Source organism: Rhea americana, unplaced genomic scaffold (assembly GCF_003343005.1).
Source record: "Rhea americana isolate MKP2758 unplaced genomic scaffold, rheAme1 scaffold_109, whole genome shotgun sequence".
NCBI lineage: Eukaryota > Metazoa > Chordata > Aves > Rheiformes > Rheidae > Rhea > Rhea americana.
The window spans coordinates 1597635-1625365 of NW_028185139.1; the positions used below are offsets into that span (position 1 = coordinate 1597635).

General features: G+C 41.4%; 1 protein-coding gene across 2 annotated transcripts; it reads left to right on the top strand.

Moving 5' to 3' along the window:
* Positions 1 to 6: 6 nt before the first annotated feature.
* Positions 7 to 13504, top strand: TLR5 (toll like receptor 5). 2 transcript variants are annotated; one of them, XM_085311763.1, is made up of 4 exons: positions 7 to 107; positions 4899 to 4928; positions 6186 to 6315; positions 10551 to 13504. In XM_085311763.1, exon 4 carries the CDS (start codon positions 10555 to 10557, stop codon positions 13138 to 13140), a length of 2586 nt encoding a protein of 861 aa, XP_085167889.1. In that variant the 5' UTR covers positions 7 to 107; positions 4899 to 4928; positions 6186 to 6315; positions 10551 to 10554; the 3' UTR covers positions 13141 to 13504. The 2 variants fall into 2 exon arrangements, with proteins under 2 accessions (XP_085167889.1, XP_085167882.1); XM_085311756.1 differs by lacking the exon at positions 4899 to 4928.
* Positions 13505 to 27731: the final 14227 nt, after the last annotated feature.

The window sequence follows — 27731 nt, forward strand, 5'->3', positions numbered from 1 at the left end:
CGAGCCGCGGGGCTGCCGCCTTGGGCACGGTGCAGGAGCCCGCGGCACAGCTGGGCGATGAAGGACGGGAGCGCCCGGGGGTCCTGCGGCCTTCTCGGCAGGCACAGGTGACTCGTAGCCCTCTGCATCCCYGTCTTTCGCGTTGAGGCCAGGCTGAAGGGGATACTCAAGCGTCACTTTCCAAAACACGGTGGCAAACTTCACTGCTGACAGCGATGTTGGGAGGAGGACAGGGGTCATCCACAGTCCCCCCTTTTCACTTCCGCAACGCCCGGCAGAGCCCCCCTCCCTGCAGGCCCCCGGGCAGGTTGGACAAGCCCCGTGACTGTGACTGATCCTACCTGCTGCCGCGGAGCTGCCCTTCTCAGGGCCCTTTGCAGGTGTCCAAGTGCAGCAGCTTCTGCTTCCCTYGCTACCCTCAGCCTTCCTTTCTTTGAGCCTGTAAGAAATTAGATGGTACCCACCCACAGCAAGATTTTTGGTGCCCAGGTTGCATTTTACATTTTTCAAAGCAGTGCACTGTTCAGCATTTTTTTTCCAAGGCAGACATGGATTGTTAGGCTCATGTTAAAAGACAGATAGATACCCAAGGTATAAAGCTCCTAAAAGGCACTTGAGCATGCTCCAACAAAGTGGGACTTGATGAGGCACAATCTCACCTGTCTCTTAACCCTGGAAGAGTCCAGCTTCCTAGATGTCGAAGGGTTCTCCCTGCTTTTTCTTTTAACCCTGAAGGTTTCCGGCATGAAACATTTTGCTTCTGCAGGTGCTCAGTAATGCCTCAGTCTGACAGGGTTCAGAAGCTGGCATCCAGTTTGAGTACGTGTCATGGATGTTTCAGTGCAGACATGCTTCTAGTTTAGACTTTGCCCGTACTGCAGCAGTGGCTGCTGTTTTCTTTTAGAACAGTGGCAAGTTGCTGCTCAACATGTTTAATCCAGTGGCTCATTGCTAAAAGCATTCACCAAAAGCATGGGAGCATTGATTCAGCTCCATCCTCTGCCTGAGGGCATATCCTGACATACATCTCCTCTTTTGGTGCTCTTCACCCTTCCTGTTGAAGCTATGTCACAGTGCAAGAACTTACAGAAATTCATTACAATAAAGAGGCAGGAGCTACCGCCATTTACAGGGGAGGACAAGAAAGGGCTCCAGGCTCTTCTCTAAAGACAGCTGCTGTTTTGAACATGTCCATGGACAGGCTACCAAAGTTGTGTTCAGAGCAGATCTCCTCACTCACCTCCCTCGGCCSCCATGTTGAGCATCCTCCCTTTAGCTGGAATGCATGTCTTTGACTCAGGGAATCTTCAGTGTCATTYGCTGAGGTAGGAGAGCTGTATCAGGAGCAGAGCAGAGTGCCCACAGTTCAAAATAACCAATGCCTTTGTGGCATGTGGCAATGGATGTTGAAGATTTTTAAAAGATTTGGATTGCACTGTGCAGAAGACAGAATTGAGTATAGCTGTTTCACACAATACATTAATGTGCTAAACAAAGATATTACTAGCTTTCTCTCAAAAAGGAGAAGCTTTCTCTTCCTCCTCTTAGTGTTGAAAAAGGGGGGAGAAATCAAGCAGATTAGGAATGTTGGTCCCATTTGGTAGGAAGCACGTGGTTATTATCTTAGGGCTGGTATAGGGGCAGAATTTGAAGTATACCCTACACTAGGATTTCTCTTTTTGCTGTCCCTGCATGTAAGACTATCAGTCTTTTAATGATTCAGAAATCAGGTGGCTACCTTTCCGCATGCCTTGCATAGTGACTCTAGTTCAGGCTCCTGGCTTCCACTCTAATTGCCTGTCATGGGTAGGCTGGCCTGCGAGACAGCTAGTGTTCTCAGCTGGGCTGGGAACATCTTGTACGAGGACATTCAGCAGATAGGCCCTGGAGCTGGGATGCGTATGCAGGGCTTTCTGAACCCTAGACCTAAGATAATATTTTGTTGTGAGCCAACAAAATAGATAAACTCGCACAGTGACCATTTCAGTAAAGCTAGCTACTTTACTATATCTTGTTTGCTAGTTATAGCTCCTTTGCACAACAGCTTCAAGGCTGCAAAGTTGTCAGCTACATTTGTGAGTACAGCGATTTTCACATGTATGTGCTTCCACTGGCAAGTTAGAACTAATGGAGCAGGTTTCTGTTGTCACTCAAATGCTGGGCAAATCAGCTGTCTGTATCTCTTCCATACTAACATCGTGGTTCTTTTGTCACTGGGGATTTGTGGCTTATTATCTTCTGAGTGCTTTTTAAAAACATACATGAAACTTCTTACCTCGATTCTTCTTGTTTTTCACAGAAGCAAACATCTCTGCTGTCAACTGCCGCTTCTGGTTCTACATATTTAAGCACCTGTCTCCATAGTCTTTTAGTAGTTCCTTAATAAATAATGTGCCTACCATCCTGGGCCCCAGGAGTGAAAACGTGGCACCCATGCCGTTTCCCTCCTGCTAGCCATTTTGTCATGTTTGCTTACTTCTGCTAACAACACTGCTGCTTTATGCCTGACCCTTATTAGCCACGCAGGAACTCCTGCTAGTGACCCTAAGAATTACGGTTCTTCCCCACTTGCTCACTCTTGCTTCCTCCAGAGTATCTATCCAATTTGCAAAAACTGACTTCCTGAAAGAACTGCAGCCTCCAACTAGGCTGTAGTTTATGAGGGGTTTTCCCTATTATCTCTATGATCTTTTCCAGACCAGAGTTTTAATCCTGGCTGCTTCTAGCTATCCTTATGAGCAGAAGAGGGACCTTTTGTCCCTGGGCTAAATGCTACTTTGTAAAAAAATGGAGTCTGAAATGAGCTACTTTTCTTAGTTTCTGGGTTGCAAAATGAGGGAAGTACTGCTTCCTTCAAGTGGCATCTAGTCTAGACCAGGCACTTACCACATGACTTTCCAGTTTTCAAAGAGAAGAAAGTCAGCATGGATTCGGGGTGAGAGGCAAGAATGAGCTGTGACTGTGACTGTGACTGGCCACAGGTGGTTTGTGCAGCTTTTAATGAGTGTCTCTGCTGGGAAACAAGTAAAACAGCAAGCTGAGAAAACAGGGATCCTACCTGTCTGCACTGAAGCCTTGAGCGGTTCCTTTTCTTAGGCCCTGCAGGTGCATAAGGATCCCTTATGAATCAATCCTCTTCTCATGTCTGACATTGAGGCTCTCAGCCTTCATCAGTCCTTACCAGCATTATGGTGGATAGGGCCTGGACACTGCCTGGGGCTGGCAGATGGACCAGTACCTGGCAATGAGGCCTTTAGGGGCCTTTAACTGGGCTAACTGGTACAGCTGTCTGCTCCRACAGCAAGGAGAGCAGGCTGGCTAAGCTCAGTGGGAGACCCTTTGTAGGGAGRGAGGCATTAAACCCTGCCAGAGGCTAAAAACAACTGAGCTGGGACCTGGCCTGGAGTCAGGGGCCACAGCAAACTCTCAGTGCCTGTCAGGTTTTCTGCTGTTCCCCTGCAGAAATAGCCCACAGACTTTTTAGTCTAGTGGATGTTCAGCTTTATTTCCTCAACCTTCTAGAGAGTACTTTGTTTTAAATAGCTCTAATAATAAGAATATGGAAAACACACTGCCTTTGAAGCATGGATGTCCTCATCTCATCATATAGTCTGAAAGGATATCAAAACAAATCTAACTAATGAACACAAACTAGATGATTAGATCACATGTAACTTCTGATTTCTTAAACTAGTTGTTTTTACACTCCTTCTGTTCTGTTAGGTTAATGCCTTATTGTCTTAAATTCTCCATCCATGAAAGGAACCACCACAATATGTCCTAAACATACTTCCTGATTTTAAGTTGGAAAGTGCTGTATTTGAGTTTACGCCCAAACAGACCTCATTTGCGAAGTGTGTTTGGTGCTCTTCCAGCAGAGTTGCGGCTTTGCATTCAGTGCAGTKCCCGCTAGCCATGGACGTCTTTCAGGCTTTGCCCATTGAAAGGAGTGGCCTCTGATAATATGACCCAGTAGTCAGCACTTAAAGCAGTGAAAGACCTTAGTTTTTAGCCTTCCTCAGGCTGAGAGGCTTCAGTCTGGTTTTGATGCACAGAAACTGCTTTAACCTTTTAGACTATAGGCACATCTTCCAGACAAGAGTATGTTACATCTCTCCAGTAGAAGCTTGGCTGATTTGTAAACAAGAATGCAAGATTTGTGAGGACTTTTTGCTGAGCAGGATTTGGAAGATAAATTCCTTGAATTATCTGGGAAGAGAACATTGGTTGTTTTATTTTGATTTGTTTAATCTGAAAACCTAGTTTAGCTAAAAAGCCATAAACAGGCTTCATTTTTAGATTCCAAAGAGCTAAGTACAAAATTATCAACTGATGTTACWGTCCTCTACTCTTTGTGAGTGTATAGCCTTGACATATTGTTGTATCTAATCAGTATTCCCTTTTTGTTTGGCAGAATTTGAGAGCTGTAGTTAACTGCTCCTCAGTTCTACTTTCAGCATATCCTTCCACTTTGTTTTACCAGTTTCCGGTATTACAGCYATTAGCCTCTATAGATATGACCCTTCTTCAGAAAACTTGACAGTTATAGATAACCAGCCCAACTGTTTTAGGTACCTTAGTGGAAAGAGGACAGATGCGGTGGGTGATGCTAATGTAGAGCTAAAACCTACTTTATACGCAGACTCACTTGGTCTATGCTTAAGCTGAAGTATAGTGAAAAGAAGATCTGAAGGGTCTGAAGAAGAAATGATGGAGGTAACCGAGATTTTTGTTGCCATCTCAAGACTCAATTTAGGAGTAGAAAGACAAACTCTCTCATAAACTCCTGAGGCGCTTCTGGGTTGCCCAGCATTCTTGTCCCTCACTGGTGAAGTGTGTGAGACCATTTCAGTCCTAAGTGCCAACAACTTATATGTGTATTTTGTCATGTATTACAGCTCTGCATTTTCCTGTTACCATGCCAAGAGGTAATAGACTGTTCTATCTGCTGTTAGCCTTTTCCTAGGAGTTTTCCAAGCACCTTATAATCCAAAAGGTGCTTGGCCAGAGCACCAATGGCCAAAGATCAGTTAKAAATGTGCAAAGATCAGTCATTTAAAGTCTAATACCATCAGAATATGAACATTTTCCTAACATATGTTCTGGAAAGTAAACTGCGTTAGAAAGAGGAAAGAGGAGAGAAGAATTGGGATTTCTTCAGCTTTGTCATGATTCTTCTTCCAGGATTCATGGACTGACTCAGAAGCCTTTGAACTTTGGGAGTCCTCTTAACCTAGTTTGTTCATATTGAACCAGATTTATCTTGTAGCCAAGCAAAATGTCCTCACCTACTCAAAGCTTCCAAMCTCCTCCTCCTTATTTTTCCCTTTTCTCAGTTGTTCTTTCCTGCCCTTGTGCTTTGTATCAGCAGCCACTTTTATTATTGGTGATACTAGTGTATGTCACTGCTGCACTTTGCCAGCTTCTAGCAGGAAGGTCTATGACTAACTCTAGGAATCAGTTGATCCCTTGCCTCAAGATAGTTTAACACCTGATTGTTGTTTCTGGTGTGGGAAAGACATAATGCAGTGTTTGCCAATAATGTTGGATTCCCTGTTTGCGTAGAGGCACAATATGCTAGAACGATTTCATACTAAGGTTATAACTACTTCAAACTGAATTTAGATGCTCTACATGGTCAAGATCCCCAGTTTATTAGATTTTAACTGTACTTGTGCCCCTGCAGTATCCATGGATATGGAGAGGGAAAAAAGGAGGAATATTTTTCCATGCACTGATTTTACAGGCAAAAAATACATTCCAAAGTTGTTCAAGCCTTTCTTTCATTCCTCCTTTTCTCTGGGGAGATTTTGTGCTATCTGTGATGAATAATGATGTTTTTCATACAGCCATTATGATAAAAGCAGCGCTCATGCAGCCTCCCAAGTGAGCTCGCACATGCTGCTGTTCCACCAGCAAGGCCTTTAGCTTTGGAGTGGGGTAGAGGGGAATTTCAGCTTGGCAAAATGATTTAGTTCTTTTTTTTCCCCCTCTGCAGGCTTGCAGTAATTAGAGATGAGTCTTTCACACACTTGTCAAAAGATACATGCCACCTTTATCAACGCATGTATGCATGCACCCCTGCCCCCGTGATTCAGTGATCTACACAAAATGGCTTAGATTTTCTCGTGAGAGTTAGTATGAGCAAACAAGTTGCATTTCTTTTTTTTTCTTTTTTTGTGCAGATAATGAAAAATTCACCAGTTTACCTCTGCCTAGTCTTTTTTTAAATCTACCAACCACATCCTGAATGCCCGAATGACCAGTGTTCTTGATCCATCTTCACAGAATTATTTCAAGTAGTCTGTTCCAGAGGTGAGTGCACAATTCCTCTTGCTGACTAATCATCTAGGAAGCATCTCCATGGAAGGATATTACAGTTGCTGCAGTAGGTTGTTGAAAAGATTCCTAAACTCTTCAAATTTTTTTGATAACTGCATCAGAGACTGGGTTTCTGTAAAGTCTGTTCAGACAACCAGCATCTCTGCTGCTTGGTTCCCAAAAACTGTGGCAGACAGATCAGAACCATTTAGGCCAGCTGCTCATTGTCATTAGTACGTATGGTATACTTCAGTTGAATTGGCATGCACTGGCATTTGGCCTAGGATTGAGTGGTAGACACTGGGGAGGCTGCTAAGGAGAGTGAACATGCTGCTGAAAGCTGATTCAGCACAGAACTACTACTGAGACTGCAGAATTTCCTTGCACATCACTCTTCTAAAAGAGCAAGTGAATACTCTCAACTATCAGCAAGCACAAATGTAAGATAAGTAACCTATTCTTTCTTTATTTGACCTCCAGTGCATTTTAGTTGGGAGCTTGGAAAAGGGAATGGCAAGTGCTTTGTCACTCTCCATGGGAATAGTTATTACTCTTAACTTCTTTCCTGGATGGTCTGCACAGGAAAGGTGACAGTATTAGCCTTCCTTTTCAGCTGTAGTTTCAATACTTCAAGCCCTGCTTGCTGAAGGCGTCTGCTGGTGTCCTGAGGTGTGAATAGCTGTGCTGGGCTGGATAGGAGCTACAACATGCTGTTCCCAATTCTGTCAGTTCCCTTCCTGTATTGCTGTGCTGGTGAAGGCTTCTAGCTGATGAAAACAAAGTAAACCAAAAATGAGTTGTTAAAAAAAAAAAAAAAAAAAAAAAAAGTTAGTGCAGCAGTAGAGGTCTGTTCCAGACTGCTCAAAAGAGCTGGATTTGTTTTTACTCRTTCAGAAGCATATTCTTGGAGCAGTCTGAGACCAGAACTAGAATATTTGTATTCTATATGTATGTGCTTGCTCCCTTTAGATCTAGATAAAAATATCCATCTTCTAGTGTAAAAGTTCGTTCCTTTGATCTCAAAACATGAAACATTCTCTGCTTAGGACTTCCCATTACAAAAGCATTCGCTCCCTTTTTCTTCCTTCTCCTACTTCTCTGCTTCCCTTTGTCACTTCCCCTTTCTGACAGTGTACAATGAAAGAAAATCCCACATGCTGAGCTCTACTTCTCTAACTTTCATTTTCAGTATTTTCTATTTCAGTATTTACTATTTTCAGTAACAAATTAGCCATTTACACAATTCTTCATCTCCTGGTGCCTGCATGGGCAGGTAAGTGGATAGGATGACGGTCATTTTGCAGGAGGAATGTTCTTCCCAACATTCAGGTGGTCATGTACAATAGCGCAGAGTTATGTAAAGTGCTGTATAGCGGTATTTTGTTAAGTTAGAAACCTCTGAGAGCAGTAAGCATTACTTATTTTCCTTCTGTTCACAGAGGGCCAAGATTTGGGGGAAAAGGTAGTAGTTGCACAGAAAAATTGAGGGAGCAAACTTGAAACTATCCTTGTCACCAAACCTGAGCTGAAGTTGAATGTTAGGGCTGTTAAGAGGTTCTTAGAGACATCTTCAGCTTACAATAATGTGGAAAAGAAGATGGATGTAAAAGCAGAGGCAGTTAGAAATCTGTTATCATTCTCTTATTTTCTCATAATAAAAATAAAATTTTAATTTTTAAAAGAATAATGTTTTCTAATAGCTTCACTTTAAACATTTTGAACTCTTCTTTATTGTAAGCTGAGTTACATGTCTATTAAATTTTGATTTCCAAAATACTTTCTCACTAGTTTTCGTAATGCTGTGACTTTGCCCAAACTTTAAAGAACAGCCACAGTATTTGGGCAAATAGCAGGAGCAGAAATTTAAACATTTGAAAGATAATATAATTAACAATTACTTTGTGCTAACTGTATGGTACATTTGCAATGTTATATTATGGTATCAACAAGAACCATTCATAATAGTTAGCCAAATAATAAAAGGGAAACTTGATGTTTTGTTTTCATGGTTCARGCAAAGAGAAAAGTAAAAAGAAAATAATCTTGAATGATCTAATGTATGTTTAGCTGTGTTTTTCTTAATAATCTAAAATATTTTGTAGTAACATAGTCTTAAAAATCTAGTTTACTGTTTATAATGTTCTCTTTTAACATGGTGGGTCAGAAACAGGGAATAGAAAATACAATTATTAGTCAGTACTAGGAATAATTTCCCATAGATGCATTAAAGTCTCTAACAGAATTTTGATATTCACTGCCTTCAACTTGCCTTTCTTTGGAGCAAATACTAAAACCCTTACTGAGACAAAATATGAATGAAATTTGAATGCCAAGACTTAAGGCTTTAGTACTCTATCCTATAGTCATAAGTTCTTTCACATTCAAGAATCAGGTCTGGTCCCAAAACCATGAGATTGCCTTWAAAAATGACAAGATTAAAAACTTAAAATAAGTTGTAGGATATGCATTTTTTCCACTTGGTGTTTGCACCTTGACAGTTGACATTTTCAGGCTCACCTTAGCAATCACTAATCTTTTAGGTACTTAAGTTAAGATTTTACTTAAGGTTTGCTTAACTTAAGATTTTACTCTAATCAGATGAGTTGGAGTACGTTTCCAAAAAAACATTAAATACTGTGAAAGTGTGTCAAAGTAGTAAGATTGATGGTATTATAATGTGCTTGTAATCCCTATTCAGCAGATAGTCTATAAAAAACTGGGCTAGCTCTTTTATTTGGTGTTTGGGGCATGAATATCATAGTGGTTTCTACTGACATATGTTTTTGTTTCCCAGACGTCTGTATACTTGGCATGATGGCAACAAGCATAAGATGGTTTTAGTTCTAGGGATGAATATTCTGCATAGCATCTTCCTAATCTGTACTTGTTCTCTGGGCAAAGTTTTAAAGAAGCAGTATGCTCAACTGATAATAATTAATGGGAATTATCTCTTTTTAATCATTTCCTCAAAGCACAATTATTTTTTCCTTTCTGAAATAGATTTACTTAACTGCCGTTAGATGTCCACTAGGTATTTGGTTCCACAAGGATTGGTTCCACAAGGATTTACACTAACCAGTTTTTATGCAGATCGTGCCAGAGGTTACAAAACGTCTTCTGTTGGTTGTTAGTCAGTAAATCATTTCAGTGAATACTTTTTAAAATGGAGATGCTGATGGTTGCAATCTTAGTTAACAGATTTTTAAACTACAGTACACAAACCACCTCTTCAGGGCTAATAATTTGCGCGCTCTCTCTCTCTTTCTTTTTTTTTAACCATGCTCAATTAAAAAAAAAAGATCTTCCATGCTTTGCAGATGTTTTTGTACAAAAGAAAGAAAGAGACACAGATGGCATGATGCAGGGAAAAATCCAAAGAGAGAATAAATTAATAAACACCTTCATTAATGAGTTGTATGCTTTATTGTGTACTTTTTTGTAGAACCTCACAATCTTCAGTTCAGCAAATGTGGTTTTTCACAAAAATGTGAATTTGCRTCAAGTAATAAATGACCACAAGCATGAACTCTTGCAGCATTGCTTCAGGCTATAGCATTTTTCTTTTCCTTCATTGTTAGCCTTGTTCCTGTCTATACCTTCAAAACTGTTTTACCACTTTTTCAAGAACAGTTTCACTTTGCAAGGTTAATTTTAGGGTCATGGAGCCCCAGATGAAGTCCCTCTCTTTAAAATTSATGTCTGAGTTAGGCAGTGCTCTGTTACAGCAATCTGAATTCCAACCAGCTTCACTGGTTACCCTCACAAGGAGAGGGTTGAGGGAAAGACCAGCATGATGCCTGCTCTGTTGAGATGATTGCAGTATTGCACTTGTAGTCCAAACTGTTGAATCCTGTTTGGATCACTGATTACAGAATTATTTTTAAGCTAGTATGCTATTGGTGTCGCTTCAGTGATGCAAATTAAAAAGCTGGGTCAAGATTTTTCATGCTTTACTAGTGGGGTTTTGGTGCCCACCTTAAGATACATAAAAGAGGGTTACTCTTCAGGTATTAGGTGCTCATATCTCTTTAGAACCCATCTTCTGAGTAGCCAGACAATACCTGCCTATTAGACTTTGAGCGAAAGGATGAATGTCAAATCACTAGTTATTTTTAATGTGACATTTGTCTTTCATTCTACAKCTGTTAAAAAACGTACTACACAACCTTATTGGGTAGATAGCCAGATGCATAACTGATTCTAGCTGTCTTCACTTTTTTTTCATACAGATTAATGATGTTACATCGACAGCTAGTACTTGTTTTTGGAATATCTCTAGCTAGAGATATATATGCCTCTAGAAGCTGTTATTCAGAAGGCCAAATCTCCCAATATTATTTCTGCAACCTCACAGATGTTCCACTTGTGCCAAAGGATACAATGAAGCTTTTGCTAAGTTTCAACTATATCAGACAAGTGAATGCAACTTCATTCCCACTGCTGGAGCAGTTGGTGGTGTTGGAAATCGGAACACAGCATGTCGTTCCTGTTACTATAGGAAAAGCAGCTTTCAGGAACCTGCCAAACCTTCGTGTCTTAGATTTAGGTTTCAATAGGATTCTTCAACTGGATCTTGATGCTTTTGTGGACTTGCCAAATTTGACTGTTCTCCTGCTGTTTTCTAACAGTCTTGGAGACTCCATCCTGACGGAACACTACTTTCGAGATTTGAGGTCCTTAGAAGAACTGGATCTTTCAAAGAACCAAATCACAAAACTTCAGCCTCATCCCTTGTTTTCTAATCTGACAGTCTTGAAAACTGTGGACCTGAAACTCAACAAGATATCCAACCTGTGTGAAAGCAACCTCACCAGCTTCCAAGGAAAAAGATTTTTATTTTTTAACCTCAATTCTAACAGGTTATACCATACCAGTCTAACGGCCTGGGAGAAATGCCCAAATCCTTTCAGAAACATTACATTGACCTCATTGGACCTTGGTCACAGTGGTTGGAACGCAGAGCAAGTCCAGTATTTCTGTACAGCCATAAAAGGGACTCAAATCAGTTCTTTAAAACTTAATTCTCATATAATGGGTTCAGGATTTGGCTTCAATAACTTAAAAAATCCAGATGAAAATACATTTACAGGTCTAGCAGGAAGTAAACTTCATTCGCTTGATATTTCAGATGGTTACATTTTCTCTCTCAATTCTTTAGTCTTTCAAAGCCTTGGTAGTTTGGAATTGCTGAACCTTTGCAGAAACAAGATAAATCAAATCCAAAGGCATGCATTTTTTGGCTTGGGAAATCTAAAAACTCTCAATCTCTCAGGTAATCTTTTAGGCGAGTTGTACGATTATACTTTTGAGGGGCTACATAGTGTAATGCTTATTGATTTACAGCAAAATCATATTGGGGAGATTGGTCAAAAATCATTCAACAGTTTAGTAAATCTGGAAATAATTGATCTTCGAGACAATGCTATTAAAAAACTCCCTTCTTTTCCAGATCTGACCACTGCCTTTTTCAGTGACAATAAGCTGATGTCTGTAGCTGACAGAGCAATAGTTGCAACATTTCTTGATTTAGAAAGAAATTGGTTGGAAAACCTGGGTGACCTGTATATACTTTTCCAAGTTCCAGATTTGCAGTATATCTTCTTAAAACAGAATCGCTTCTCTTACTGTGTGAAAAGAGTTAATGTTATAGAAAACAATCAGATAATCTATATAGATCTAGGAGAAAATATGTTACAGCTTGTGTGGGAGAGAGGTTTATGTTTGGATGTATTCAGGGTACTCTCCAAACTGCAGGTTCTACATCTGAATAACAACTACCTCAGTGCTCTTCCACAAGAGGTTTTTAGAGGTCTAACATCTCTACAAAGACTTAATCTAGCTTCCAACCTATTGTCTCATCTTTCTCCCGGGACTTTTCCACAAAGCCTAGCAAACCTAAACTTGTCTGGAAACCAGCTTTTCTCCCCTGAGCCTGAAATCTTTATGACTTTGAGCATCCTGGATATAACACACAATAAGTATGTCTGTGATTGTAATTTAAAGAGCTTACTACTGTGGCTGAATGAAACGAATGTAACCCTAGCTGGCTCACAATATGACAGATACTGTGTATATCCACCTGCTTTTGATGGGGTACCTCTGTCTTTTCTGCTATATGATGATTGCAGTGAAGATGAACTCCAGCAGTCTCTCAGGTTCTCAGTATTCATCTTCACTTCTGTCACCCTGGTAATGTTTATGATGGCAGTCGTCATTTTTACTCACTGTCGGGGGATTTGTTTTGTCTGGTATAAAACTGTCACAAGAACTTTGATAGACAGCCGTCAACAAGCACCTGATACAAGTGAGTATAGATATGATGCATATTTGTGCTACAGCAAAAACGACTTTGAATGGGTCCAGCATGCTTTACTTAAACACCTGGATTCACAGTATTTTGACAAAAACAGATTTACCTTGTGCTTTGAGGAAAGAGATTTCTTGCCTGGGGAAGAACATATCAACAATATTCGTGATGCCATTTGGAACAGCAGGAAAACAGTCTGCATTGTGACAAGGCAGTTTCTCAAAGATGGGTGGTGTGTGGAAGCCTTTAATTTTGCCCAGAGCAGATATTTTTGTGATCTGAAAGATGTCCTCATTATGGTAGTGGTTGGGTCACTTTCTCAGTATCAACTGATGAAACACAAACCAATTCGAATCTTTTTACAACGGAGTCAGTATCTGCGGTGGCCTGAAGACCATCAAGATGTAGACTGGTTTTTAAATAACCTTTCTCGCCAAATTCTGAAAGAGAAAAAAGTGAAAAGGAAAGTCAGTGGTGTAGAGCTGCAGACTGTAGCAACAGTCTCACGCTGATACGGTATGGGTTGCTGCCTTTGTAAATAGTCTATTTCCAGCTGTGCTGTGGGAGGAAGAAACACAAGCTTCTTCAGCTTTTCTTGCAAAAGCAGGTTGCAATAAAACTATTTCAGTTTAGCTCTTACTAAACATGGAAACCGCTTGAAAGAAACTTACAAATACAAGAAAGTGCAGTTATTGCACGGACTATAACACACATTTTCAGAAGAATTAAATGAATCATGGGTGGCTTGCATTTTGGATTTCTCAGCTCGAGAAACTTTAATTTTCAGAGTGCTACGTACTTGTAGCATACTTGTCTCTGTTTCTGTGGGAGGAGGGTGCCTTTTCTTTCCTTTTTTTTAAAAAAAAACAAAAAAACAAAAAAACAAACAAAAAAAAACAGTGGTAGAGCATGAGCAGCCGCAAATATGCTTCCCTCTGTGGCCTAGCCTGGTCACTGACCAGTTCATGGATTACTTGCTGCTCTGCTTTCTGACCTCTGTAACTTTTCATGCCCTATGTCAAAAGGGCATCAGTGTTCCCCAACTTTACCCTTGAAATTGGTGGAACACAGATTTTATTTACTTGTTTACCCCTCATTTAGCCTAAATTCTCAACTGGAATAGACAGATTTTGAATTTCACTCATCCCTGTCCCCTCCGTAACGTCTCTGCATGGTGGTAAAACTTCAGTTGTGGGGCTACTTCGTTTGCTGCTGTTCCCCCTAGGAAGTTTTTTCAGGCAAGCCGGCTTCTTCCCTGCATGGGCAGAGAGAAGGGAGCAGCCCCTTCCCGAGCAGCGCTGCATCCCGCGTGCTGCCAGCTCTCACAGGACACAGCCACCGCGCAGCGCGGGCTGCACTGCCCTGTGCCTCCAGCACGGCCCCGGCCCCCTGCGAGAAGGGCGCGCACCAACCTACCTCAGCAGCCGCGAGGGCTGTGTGCCGGCGACAAGGTCGATAGCCCAGCAGCCACCAGACAGCTTTTGCCCGCTGAGCRTGGAAAGTGCAGATGGCAGCTGAGTAACCTGAGTTGTCCTCTGCACGGCCTGCGTCCACATCAACTCTCGGATTTTTTTCTGCTCCTATTGAAAYAGTTTTCTAGTATGATTGGCATCTGATATCTTATCTCTTCTCTAAAACTTATGCCACTGTTTTGTCCTGGTGTGTAACTTCAGAGATTTGATCAGAGTCATTTTAAATAAAAGTCAGACTCGGTGTGCACTGTTATAAAACCTGTACTCTTTATTTTGGCTGTGACATATTCCCCAAGAAAATTGTTCATGTGGTTTTATACATTTATTCAACAAAAGCTTACCAAACTTATTTCAATATGGACTGAGTAAGTTTTTCACTGTAGTAAAGAAGCRGGGATGGACAGTGATGTATAAACTGGTTATCTAGACCTTAGCTGCCGACAAATACTACTGCTTTAACTATTTTGATAACGTATAATCCACTTCATGCAGTCATCCGAATATAGCTGTGCCTGTGGCTGATCTAATTTACTCTAAATGTACCACTATATACGATTTATACTGCTATAACTGCTACAGTGAAATATTACTTCCTCCTCAGTGTAGTCATTCAGGAACATAAAAGGGCCAAACCTTGGAAAATTTTAAGGCGGGAGGGAGGTGAAGAGCCGGGTCTGTGCTCGGGAGGCCCTGGGCGGCGCTGTTGGCTCGGGGAAGCGCCGKGGCTCGCCGCCCGCCGCGGCTGCCCCCGGCCAGGCTGCTGGGGACAGCCGAGGGCCTCCCCCGAGCCCGGRGCTTTCCGGGGAGCCACCGCCTGCCCGGCGCACCTCTCCGAGCCCTCTGGAAATGCCCCACTTACCTGCCCCCCTTTCCCCCTCCCCAGCCCTGCAAGTGCGAATAGTTACAGGCATCCTCCTGAGTCAGAGGTTACACCGGGGAATACTTTGCATTGAAGTAACATCTGYCGAGCAAGAMTGAATCCGTCCAACCAAGATCATGTGCAGGTCTCAGCTGTCAGCATCTGTGGAGCTGCACATGGCATAAAATAYGTGGGGTTTTTTGKTTTTTTTTAATGTGCTTGAGAAATGACAAAAAAGGTTTTGATAGTGACACTCATTCAAACGTAGACTGAGAGCCCTCTCCAGTTAGGACCTTTCTGTGTATTTATAAGGTACTCCTATCACTTCAGATACTTAAAACTTACTTCAACTAACCTATGTAYGCAGGAACTATCTAACAAGCATATGCAGCGATTACTGAGATGGCTCTACCAAGGCTTTGACACTACGTTTGAAATGTTTCTGTCTACTTTATGCTTATCCTGATGGTGGGAGATGACTAACATAAAATGTGTATTTACTTTGGTCTTTGGAAGGTTCTGACCTTTTTATATGCAGATTTTAATAAGAACTTCCTGAGAAGATAAAAGCTGTTGGGTGAAATTTCATCCTCTGCCTCAGTCCTTATATACCACTTTAGAAGCTTAAGGAGATCAAAACTGTGTTAGGAGAAGCTGGGAAAACTTCCTTCTACCACAAAGCAGTTTAGAGCCAGTAGAAGTAGCTCTCATCTGGCCCCTTGCAAATTCTACCATAAAGGGTGGGCAAAAGGCAGAAAAGTATTTTTGGAGGGCATGCTACTGGGCACATTYCTGACTGCAGAGTGGTTCATAAGCATGTGAATAGCTTCAATAGGAAGTTTTAAAAAGACCTGAAATAACTTTCTTTTTTACTCACCGTGAAACTACTCAGAGCAAATACAGTTGGTTCAGTCTGTCCTATACAATGAAAAATTCTCTTCAGATAGGTCATAGGACCTTTATCAGCACTTCTGTGGAGTCACTTCTTAAATGACAAGTCCTGGGGGAATTGTCAAGAAAGGGCTTGCAGACTTTATCCTGCTCTGCTCAGCAGAAACCACAAAAGTATCCTGTACAAAAATGGAGAATGACTACGCCTGATGAATTAAGGCCATAAATAGAGCCTCAACCTCACAGCTATTGATCAGATTCCCTTTAGGCTCACTGGGAACATTAYTGCTCTATTAGAATTTTATGACTCTTTAGTTAAGGATACTCTCATCATTTTTACTCACCTTACTCCAGTGAAAGACATTAACTTGTTGGAGAGCATCCAGAATAGGGTGTGAAGTGTGACACTGGCTCTAAAGTAAGCTATTAAGACAGAAGCTGGTGAATTTATCTGCAGTAGCAGCACAGGGACTATTCAGAGGACAGTGACTCAGTGCCATATGGTATCAGCTGTGATGTTTAATRGTAAAGCCTACTCCCACGATTGCATCACATTTTATAAACATTACCTRGTTAAAATGGGCAGAACTGTTCAACAGTTACAGCTAATAAAACTGTCCACAGATTATACAGGCTCCTGTGAGAAGTCAGGGTGCACAGGACCAGAACTCAGAGTCTCTAAACATGCTCCTACAGAGGGAATCAACAGAAGTCAACAACAGTATGCCACATGTATTACCAGGCTTCTCTGTCCATCCAGTACCCATATTAGACTCAGCAAAGTTTCAGACAGTTACATTTTGCTCTCAAATTTCTAACTGTGTGATCCTCCAAAAGATCTATCTCTATTAAATCATACAGGTTTTCAGCTGGATGTGGCCATGTTGATGTATTTGTGTGGTCAACTTTCACTGTCCCAAGCAATTACGTTTTTGCTAATCCCTCCTCTTAGAGACTGTACAGCAGTCACCTCTCACTGCCAGAGGGCATCTGGGTTTCAGATTATTATATCTCACCTTTTCCATTTCATACAGCGCTGATTATTTTACAATGGCTTTAATATATTCTTTTCTTGCGGGAACTATAAATACCAGCAGTCTAGTTAAATCACAAAGCAAGACTCACCTGGCAAAATACTTTACCCTTACAGACAAAGAGCAATACACAAGCGAGTGGCAGAAGTGAGTGGTGAGGGCATTGCAAATTGTGAAGTAGYATATCCAAATCCTGGAAGATCACTGAAGTTAGGAAGGGCGCATATGGCTAAGTATGTTGCCATTGAAAGGRGACTTCCACTCCATGAGAAGAGAGTCTTGAAGCAAGCAAAGAAGACAAGGAGCAAGATACATCTGTAGAGTCTGACTCTGYAGAAATAATCAAACATAATGCACTAGTATGGTAAGCAGATTAACTTCAAATGGGACTGGCACTAGCACWAGCAAATACTTGCAATGTTTATTTGCAGTATGAAGTACTACCAACATCAAGCGTGCAGTTGTGTGAAGTAAGGTTTCCAAAATCAGAAAACCAGTGTAAAAAGTAAAAGTTTAGAAGACAATAACAAATGTCTGGTATTTCACCCTGTAAAATYCCCCTGTTCTATGCTTTCTGATTATAAGAAGGTGGAAACTCATTCAATGCATGAATCCAAGAGCCAAGGCTTTAAGAAATAGTCCAGGCAGTTCAAGACTTCTGCTTGAACTGTGAAGCACAGCAAAMTTAGTCAGGCCTCGAGTAAGGAACAGCTTTAGTAAGCCAGTGAAGAAAAGATTGGCTGGCCTCCCAAGCTTCCCAGCCTGCTCTAGGTGGTGGCTTTTCATCACGTATGTCCTTCTCCATTCTTGCAAAATGTTGTAGTTCTTACTGATAAATAGGATTAGCAAAACTATGGCCTTGTGTGCAAAGACCTCTTGAAGAAGTGACAATAAGTCTCTCTAAATGGACAAATTTACAACCCATGGTCTCTGCAAAGCCTTTGCTGGCAGTTGTTCCGTTAGGCTGCTCATCAGTCTCGGAGAATGCAGCAGACACCTTTGGGATGCCAAACAGCTCATTTCGTTTTTTGTATAAGAGCTTTTACATATGCAGCTTTTAGTTACCTTTTTGCTATTTTGCTCCTTATAAAGAAGAGCTGAGCATCTTGGTCTTCAGCTTTACTTTGCTGCTTCTGGCAGCTGTAAAAGATCTGTGAACCAGATGCTCCCCCACAGGTATTCCCTTCAACCAAACAAGAGCTGCAAAAGCCAAGTTTAGGAGCTGAGGTTTACCCAGGAGGCCACTGTAAGCACAGACACCAACCACAGAGAACATTGCCTGGATGCAAAGCAGGTACCAGAAAATTTAAATTCAACCCTTTCAGTCAACCTTGTATCGCAGCTAGACATTACTGTTGGGCCTACCCATCTCGTCAGTGATTCTCTCTTGCTGTTTGCACAGAGATCGACAGGAGGTTTGTCTTCCCTTGTTACCTCACCTTTGCTTTTTGTATTGTATATATGCAGCATAATGGTTGCCAAAAATAACTCTACATTTCCTTTTCAATATGCAAAAATCAGTATAGGTAWGACATGAGTTATTCCATAGTGCAAAGACTATCTATTCATAGCAGACACTATTTGTTTCAGATGTAGTTTTCCTTCCTTTTAGATAGCCTATTGTTTGCCTTTTCCATTTGTATTAAAAATAAAATCTTTGAAAACTGCAAGTAAGAGAGAAAAATATATTCCTTCTGAAACTAACAATTCTCCAAACAGGAAGGTTAGCTTTTTCCTGTTTAGACATTATGTTCAAAGAAAGGAAATTGGGATTTTCGATGATAATAGTAATTACATGGTATGTAAACATCAGTAAGTATCAAAGAAGGCTTCACTCTATTTATTGTGTCCCAAATGACATAGTGTTGTTTAGAATATCTTGCTGTTTGCGCATTCACAGCCTCATGCAAAAAAAAAAAAAAAAAAAAAGCCATTGCGCTTGGCTGATCACCTGTATGCGTCTTGCAAGCTTCCACAGTACAAGAACAGCCCTATCCAGCTGCCTCAAGCCTGCGTATAATGCAGTGGGAAGCAGTGAAGCAAACAGAGGATCCTGGTACAAAACACCAAAATTTGATGCGGTATTGGTTTTTTGTTTGTTTGTTTTTGCATCAGGAATGTTTCTAGGCTGTGCAACTTTTTTCATGTCGRCAAAGCAAAGCTAAGTATTTCAGCTATGTCTGTTGACACCATTTCTAAAAATTGAATTGGGAATGGAATTTCAGTGTTGTGATTACATGTGATATTAAACCAGAGATATTTAGTACGTATGGTACCTTGTAACAGTGAAACTAAAAGTACTTTATAAAGATAAATGCATTTTATTATCTTCCGTTAAAAGATGGAGAAATTTAGGCACTGTATGTCATGGGTGGTATTAGGAAGAAAATTCAGGTTTGGGCTGTGCATCCACTGTCTTGTATAATATACTGAATTAAACATCAAGAAGAGACACAGTATAAGCTAGCAAGTCTGTTTGCTCTGTTTTGTAGTAGCCAGCAGTGCCCCTGACAGAACTGATGACACAAGGAGCAATGCAAGCTCTTGTGGAGCAGAGAGAAATCCAGGACACACAGTACTTTTAAAAAATGACCAGTACAAGGTCCCTGCAGCAAGAGCAGAGAGTAGCCTGTAGGTTAATCCAAAGCTAGGCATGTTTCACTCTGTTCTGTCTTTACAATTCTTTATCAGGAGTAATTTAGAATCTGACTTGATGGAGAACAGACTCTGGCTGGGGCTGACAAAGCTTGGTTAGTTTAAATARTGAAGTACTTTCTTCTTTTTTTGTTCCTGATACTTCAGACAGGCTTTACAAAAGTCCAGTTAGCTTTCTGCCCCATTTTCCATTTTTGTGCAAGTCTCCTAGCCTAGGTTCTGGCTGCAGGTGGAAACAAGCTACTTTATGAAAGAAAAGATAAAAGATCTTTAGTCTGATTTGAGAGACCCGAGGAATCCAGAGAAGCAAAAGCATAAGAACTACCAACAACAATGGCTGCAAGAAAACAAAATCTGAAATTAGCAAAAGTTTCCAGTGTGAAGAAAGAGGGGAGCTGCATTASTACGGAGGGCACTGTCCCTACCAACCCACCAGCTTTTCATACTGTAGATGCAGGGGCATCTAAATGAGAGTAAAAGAATGGTATGAGAGGACGATAGTCCAAAACACAGGACACAGATTTTTAGAGAATCTTGGGTAAATCACTTACCTTCTTTATACTTCATTTCTTCACCTTCTTCTTTTTTTTTTTTTTTTTAGCTTACTCCCCTCCTAAGAGAGTTCTGCTTGTCCTACTGTCATAAAAGTACATTTCACTGGCACTTACCTTCATGCTCAGAGCTTTCACTGAGGACAGACACTTTTTTTTTTTTTTTTGCTAAAACTGGAAAGTCTTTCCTACCTAGCATGACTTCTGAAAAGAAAATAATGGAGTTCACTAGAAAGTGGGAACCCACTCCCCCTGGGTGTTCTTCCTTTCAAGTATTTGCTCATACTTCTGTGGCTGTTTTTGCTAACAGTGTCCTTTTCATCAGTGTTCTTCTCTGAAGAGACTCATTCATAATATTCTCATTTGGGTATATACACATTCGTCCCCTTGACACTTCAGAAATCCACAATTCCATTCATACACCAAGACACACATGAGAAAGCTGCTTTAAAAAGCCCAGGAAGTTTGCTCAGACATGTTCTATTTTAAGACTTGGACTGAGTTTTGGAATTTTGTAATATTTAGAGGATTTGGCAGTGTGACTGTTTCCACCCCAGGACATATGTGCAGTCAGAACGTGTACCATACACCTTGTGGGAGGGGAATAAACTACCTGAAAAATAAGAGATAAAGATGAAGGCCTGTAAAATGCTTGAGATAAGTAATTTTGGGAAGACTGATTCAGTGAGCCAGCAGGCTCTGCCCAAAGAGAGGGGTGGGCCAGGCTGCAGCTGGCCAAAGGGTCTGTGGGTTGTCTGCTGCTCTGCCACCTGAACTGTACCTTGTGAGCAGGAGGGGACACGTACATGTAAATTGTTAGTGTGTCAGAGGCTGGGTTATAACACAATTCGGTATTAGGCGAAGAGACAAACTAAACATTTATTCATGTCACAGTACTGTAAGGTATGTAGATACAAAACCTGTCTGACACTTTGCACAATTCTGCTGTATCAGCATTTGCAGTATAGTCCTAAAATTGTGGGAAGATAAAAGGATTACCCAGTCAAAAGAAGCCTGAGGAAGAACAAATAAGACACTGCAGTTTTTCTACGGCGCTTCAATATACCTGCTGGCAGCTGACAAAGACACCAGAACCCTTTTCAGCAGGGGTGCCCAGGGATGATCAGCCCTGCTAATATAGTCCTTGCCAGAGTTGAAAAGCTACTTAAATCGGAAGTCTGAAGTAATCTTAAACAACAGAACTAGGAGGAGGCAGTGGTCACATCACTAGCTTTATCCTTCTCACTCAACAGGCAACCTGTGACACCCGGTCAAACACCACTAACTGACGTAGGGGAGCATTTGCACATAGGGGTGCAGTGGACACTGTTCCTAGGAAGCAGTAATTCTCCAGTTACAGTCCAGGAGCTCCCTGCAGTAGCAGTTCTGGGTCCAAGGTTTCAGAAGGATCCCACAACTCACATCAGGTTTCCATGCACACAGTACTTGCAAGCGCTTAGGAAAGAGGCCTGATGGTGTAACTTAGGAACCTATCAATCAGGAACATCTGCAGAAGAAATATTTTAGAAAGACGGTAGCTGACTTAACCACTCTGGCTAGGCTCACGTTAGATTTTTTTTTTTACTCTGATTCTGTCTTCTTAATTTTCAGAGGAAGGGAGTATTTCTCACATGTCTGTTCTTCTGTAGAAGCAGGCTATTTGCCAGAAAACTGCTCCCTACTTCACGTGCGTGAGACGCAGAAATGGGTGCTGATGCTCACTGAACAGCCCTGCATTTTGCAGAAGCAGGGCAATGGCTGTTCTCAGCAAAGTCTACCCCTTTGTTCTGCCATGCTACAGATTCTGCTGCTTCTCAGACAACCTCAGAATATACTGTTTTTAACTTAACAACATACTGCTTTCTGAACTTTGGCTTTGCCCAAGATTTTAAAGCCAGAGGCTTCGGTGGAGCCTGTTTGGAGGGATGCAGTCTGTATTCCACGTACAGAAGTAGCAGCTTTCCTTTCACCGTGACCCTTTGGTAGCCCTTATGCTCAGGTTGGAGCTCTCCCCATATCCTGTTGACTGTGTTTTATTGGCATGAGAAAGCAGCACATCCTGTCTGAACCCGTGAACCTTTGGCTGGACCCTTCTTTTTAAGGCTCCAAGATACGTACATTAATAATACTTGATGACCCATCACAATATGCTTGATGCCTTAGACACTGAAACTGCGCTTTGCTCCTGTGAAACCTGATATTATTCCTTTGAGCCTTATATTTGAAGCCCAAATCTTCACTAAACTCTGCTGTGCCACAAGAGCACCATCCTCAGCAAAAMCAGCTGAGATTTGGGACAGAAGCCTTTGGTTTTACTGTGACTTCCTGCAAAGGCTAGAGATGTATCAAGCCTCAGTTTTCAGAGCAGGATCTGGGATCAATGCAAACTTGTGTTACAAGGTGAGAGACTCAGACTTGTCTCCCACGGAGACCCAGCAGCTGCCTAGATTGCTGTCAGACTGATTAACTGTTTATGCCGTGGCAGCTATTTTCATAGCCATTTATTCATACTTTCATGTCACTTCTTTAGGGCGGAAAAGATACTAAGAAGCCTATATGATTTTGTGTGTGTGTACTTCACAGTTTGATAGAAAAAATATGACCTAGGAGGGTAAGAATCTGAAAAAAGAGATGTGATTGCTTTAGCAGGAAGGATAACAAAACAAAATTCCTCAAGACCTGATCCCTCCTCCCTAGCTCCTACTTGCCTTTTGTGACTACTGTGCATGTTTTGACCTWCCCACTGAGAAGCAGGGGATAGTTGGTTGTGGACTGCCTGGCCTTTGAGGAGGATGGGAGAAACATCTACAAACATTTTTYCCCCTCAATACTAATACACTTACTAGAAACAAACCTAATCAGTAAGATGTTGACTAATTAATGCGTGTTTTGGTTTTGATGAGTCACCTCAGATAGGACCCAGAGAAGCATCTAGATGGTTGTAAGTKGGATGAGCTGGGGAGGAGGTGTTTTAAACAATTATGTTGTGGTAAGAGGAGAAYCAGGTACTACAAGCCAGAGAAAAATGAGCTTGAAAATCAGAGATAACTAGAGAAAAAAAATGCAGAAAAAAACAAGTGGGCTTTTTACATTTTAAGCGGTCTAAGATCTGACCAGGTTCCATCAATAGAAAGATATTGAAGGAGTTTAAAGTCTTTAGTTAGAAAAAAATATATATATTACATCTCGAGTAAATTAATCTCACAGCAAAAAGTATAAACTTTTTTTTTTCCCCAAATCCTAGCCCTTCTGAAGAAAAAAAAAAAAAAAGTTTTTTTAAATGGTATTAGATCTTGATAGGCAGAATCAGATGATCTCAGCCCTGGAGCAGCTTCTGACCTACAGTGTCCAGAATTACCAAGATCATTCTCCTGCATATATGGCCTTAAGCATATTTGAAATATGCATCTGCTTAGGTTACCACAGTTAAAAAGAGGAAATTACCAGAAAAACATCGCTATTGTGACTCATTGTTCTCTAATCTCTCTTTCAAAAAAGATGTCTCTATCCCTTCCCAAAATGTGAGTAACAGTTCTTTGGTGTGACCCAGAAACCTGCCCTCCAGTTCTCAGAAAGTGATGTTTATAGCATTGCAGTATCTAATGATTCAGGAATTACAAACCCTACTTGAGAAATAAAAAGAGCTGCTACTCTCAGGTGGCCAGCAAAGAGCATGACCCCTGGAGGGAAGGACATCCTTGTGGATGAATGTGAGGATGACAAAAAAAAAAAAAAAAAAAGTCCCAGGATTGCCCTGGAAAAGCCACAATCAGTGTTTTCCCTGTGACAACCATGCACTCCACACTCATAGAAAGAACTCAGTAGGGTAACAGAAGCTGATCAATATATATTTTAAATAATTCCCAGTATTTTGATGCCTCCAGGAGTTTCTTCAAAAGATAACATAGCAAACATACCTCTTTCTATAGAGTATCAAGCACGTAAGGGAATCACCTACCCAGAAACTGCTCTCAGCAGGAGTCACAAGCAACATCTGCCCTGTTACTTTACGTTTTCCATTAGGCTTCTGAAATTAGATTTGACTGAGAAAAGGAGTGTGCGGGTACCTTTGTCAGCTCCAGAGGCATGAGACAGGAAYGGCACTTTAATGACCCACTTAAAAGTAGTGAAACAGCCATTTATCTTAATTGGAGGAACACTAATTATATCAGAAAGCAGTGYACTCCTGCATGGCAGAGTGCAAATGGTGTCTCATCAAGCTTAATGAGTAAGTGAAGTATCCTGGCTGAGCATCTATGCATCACACATGCATTCCTGCAAACAAAAATTAGCCTGTAAGGAGCTGATTTGCAAATGAAGGTTTTTAAATGGAAGGTTAATTATAATACCWGAATCCATGTGATTTAACTAAAAACAAATTTCCAATGGGACATTTTGCATTTGAAAGAAATTAATGTAGCTGAAGGGTGGCTGGGATACAGGGGAACATCTGGCATGGGAGGGCCAGTAGTGGTAACTAGGAACATGAGAGGGATTCTCAGTCCTAACTCATGTGACAGAAGGAGGAGATTCAAGAGAGCCTTTGAATAAAACCTCAGATGATACTTAGCACTGCTGCTAAGTCAAGAGTAAACATTATGCTGAAATATCTTGCTTTGCTCTCAGTTTGGTTTTCAGCAAGCAGGACAGATGAGCCTCTGGCACTGCTGCTGGGAGGCAAAAGCTCATTGCTAGTATCTTCCTGCAGACTTCCTGGGCACACTGCAGAAGCAAAGTGTGCCGTGCCTGGGTTGGCCCAAAGTGCCACACATCATTCAGCATCACATCAGTCCTTTGGGASAGCAAAGAGGCCTCCTATGCCAGGCTCTGACTGGGATCCTATTTGCTCTGTATCAGCCAGGAGAAAGGTGGTTGGGACACAAGRGTTGCGAAGGGACGTCAAACAAGGRTCCATGAACAGGTAGGTCCAGGAGAACACATCACTGTCCTACACTCCTGGAATGGGAGATTACTACTACAGGGGGAGTGCAGAGCTCTTGGCTTCAGCAATTGCATGGATATACTAATGCTTTTGTATGAAAGTGAGCTGGGCTTTCCATGAGTGTTCACTGACAGGAACCCACCACCTAGAAAAAAAAAAAGAAAAAAAAAGAAAAACATTTGCCATGTATTTAAAAAAAATCTAATGAGGAATAGGAGTGAACTGACAAAATTGAAACCTCTACCAATGAGAAAAGTCATCAAAACTTGTTCCAGTGAGCACGGTACAACATTAAAGTCAGAAAACATTTACCCTTAAGCCACATTAGTCAGAGCCTTAAAATATTAGCAGAATTGGCTGCATAAAAGCCGTGCTAACAGCGCTAGTTTTATATACTGAAGATGCCAAGTAAACACACAAGTCCTGACCAAACAAGTAGCACACTGACAGCTCAGTGGAGACAAAAAAAAACATGAGGGATGTAATAAAACTACAAGCAAAATGTGTTCCCAGCCAGAAAAACAAAACAAACCCCAACAACTCAGGATAAAAAGACATTCACAGCCTCTGAACGCTTACTGAGATTAGACATAAAAGCCTCTTCAACTTATCTTGAGCCACGCTTTCCTCTTAATGTCAAAGGGTACCCTGCTGCATAGGGAGATGTTTATACGCTCCCATGGGAAGTCAGAGGCTTCAGATAAGCGAGTGTCTTTGGAAGAGCAGAACTTTGAAGGCTTGGGAAGATAGCCTTTACTATCAGCCAGCCCTCTGCTASGTTGGTGAGATTCCTGTTTGATTTGGCTGCCGTCTCTAGCCTCAAGTTCCTGCCTTAGCTTTTAAAATAGAACAAGATCTCCCTGCAGCTGGAAAACGGGCAAAGGGTGGAACGTGTAAATAGCAGTTAAAACAAAAATTTTGTTTTTAGAAAAGAAGTCCTCCCCTAAAAGATACCCTGTGCTCTTCCCTAGTGACTCAGGTTGGCAGGCTGACAAAGCCAAACATGCCATACAAAACAGCTTGAGTTAAATACAGCTTGACCGTTTATTTCAAACAGTGGAAGATGACACAGTCCTTGGTATCACCCTTCCTCGCTCTTGTCATTAAAGGCAATTCCACCAAAAGGACAGACCGCTGGACAGGGGCTCATAACTACTGGGCTCTGTCCCGGCTCCTTGCCAACCTGGAGTTACCTCGGGACAGCTCTGACGCTCAGTTCACCCACATGAACCACAGGGGAATGTACCATGTGAAGCCTAATGCCCCTCACCTTTCTGAAGTATTTTTTGAAACCTACATGTAAGAAGCTCTGGATTAGGTATTATTATATATTCTTATCATCAGCAATTTCTGTTCCACACAGGGTGGTAAAGACTATGTGGAAAGAGGAAACAGACCAGCAAACCAGATTTGGTGTAGCGAATAGGAACCCCTCATAGCCTCTCTTACTGCACGTTGGACTGTCATGGGAGAGCCCAGCCAGGTCTGTGTTTCAGAGGAGCTGAGCACGCTCTGCTCCTGTTTACTGCTCACGTTTTGAGACTTTAGCTCATCTGTTTCTCAGCTGTTTCTCAGTCTTTCATTGTACTGTTATAAATCATGACTTTCTTGACTCTCCAAGTTTCGATCAATATATAAAATGTCGGATCAGATAACTGCACCCCCCCCATGCACACTAACGTGATTTCATAATGCAATTTCATTTTTCGGAGAAGAAACAATCAGAASAGCTTTTATTGGAATGGGAAGAACTCGGCAATCGAGCAAGGACACTTTAAAGGCAAAAGTCTTTCAGTTCGAGTAGCAGTTTTGGCTTTGGATTATACCCAAGTGGCTTCACTGACTTCCATGTCATTTGCATAAGCTAAAGAGCAAAACTCTTTCCAAAAGCTAACTGCATATACCACTAACCAAGGGCAAAGCAAACTCAGGAGGGTTAAGCACCCGTATCTGGGGAGAACAGTGAACTGCTGGGAGTGCTTCTGCAGCTACAATTTGTTTCATATAGCATGTGTGGATGAGGTCAGACAGTAGTTTCAGTCTCATTTACAAGCAATTTCTAACAGATGGGATGAACCTAAGCTAATATGTATCTTCAAGTATGATAACACTGGATAGAGATCTTGGAGAAGAGCAATTGGCTGCAAGATACGAAACGGAACTAAACTACAAAATTTTAAGGAATAATTAAGGAATTCCTACAGAAAAATAATCCAAAACTCATGATGTTGATTTGAATCTGTGTACCAACAGAAGGCAAATCCAAAGACTGAGTGAAGACACAATTACTCCTTCTTGCTCTGGAACCAGACCTGTGAAATGACAAGACGAAGTGCTGCTTACGTCTCTGCAGGTTGCCTCTCCCTTAGTTCATGGCCATATCCATSTGTGTTAGAAGCTGATGAAATTTTTCCATTTGGAATTTTTGATAAATTTGCCTTTGGAAACCAGTTGCTTTCAGAAGCACAATAGTAATGCCTGGGTGAATTGTTAATAATTTGCATTATATAATAGTTTGCAGTTTCAGAGTGTTTTGCACTTTGCTCGATTCTCTGAACTACCTACAATATCCTCCCCATTGCTCAAACTTGAGGCATGGAGATTAAATGGTACAAACTATTGAAGAAGAAGCCAGTATCTGGGCCAGAAACACAATTGTTGTATTTCTTGCTTTAATCACATTTTGGACAGTCCAAGCA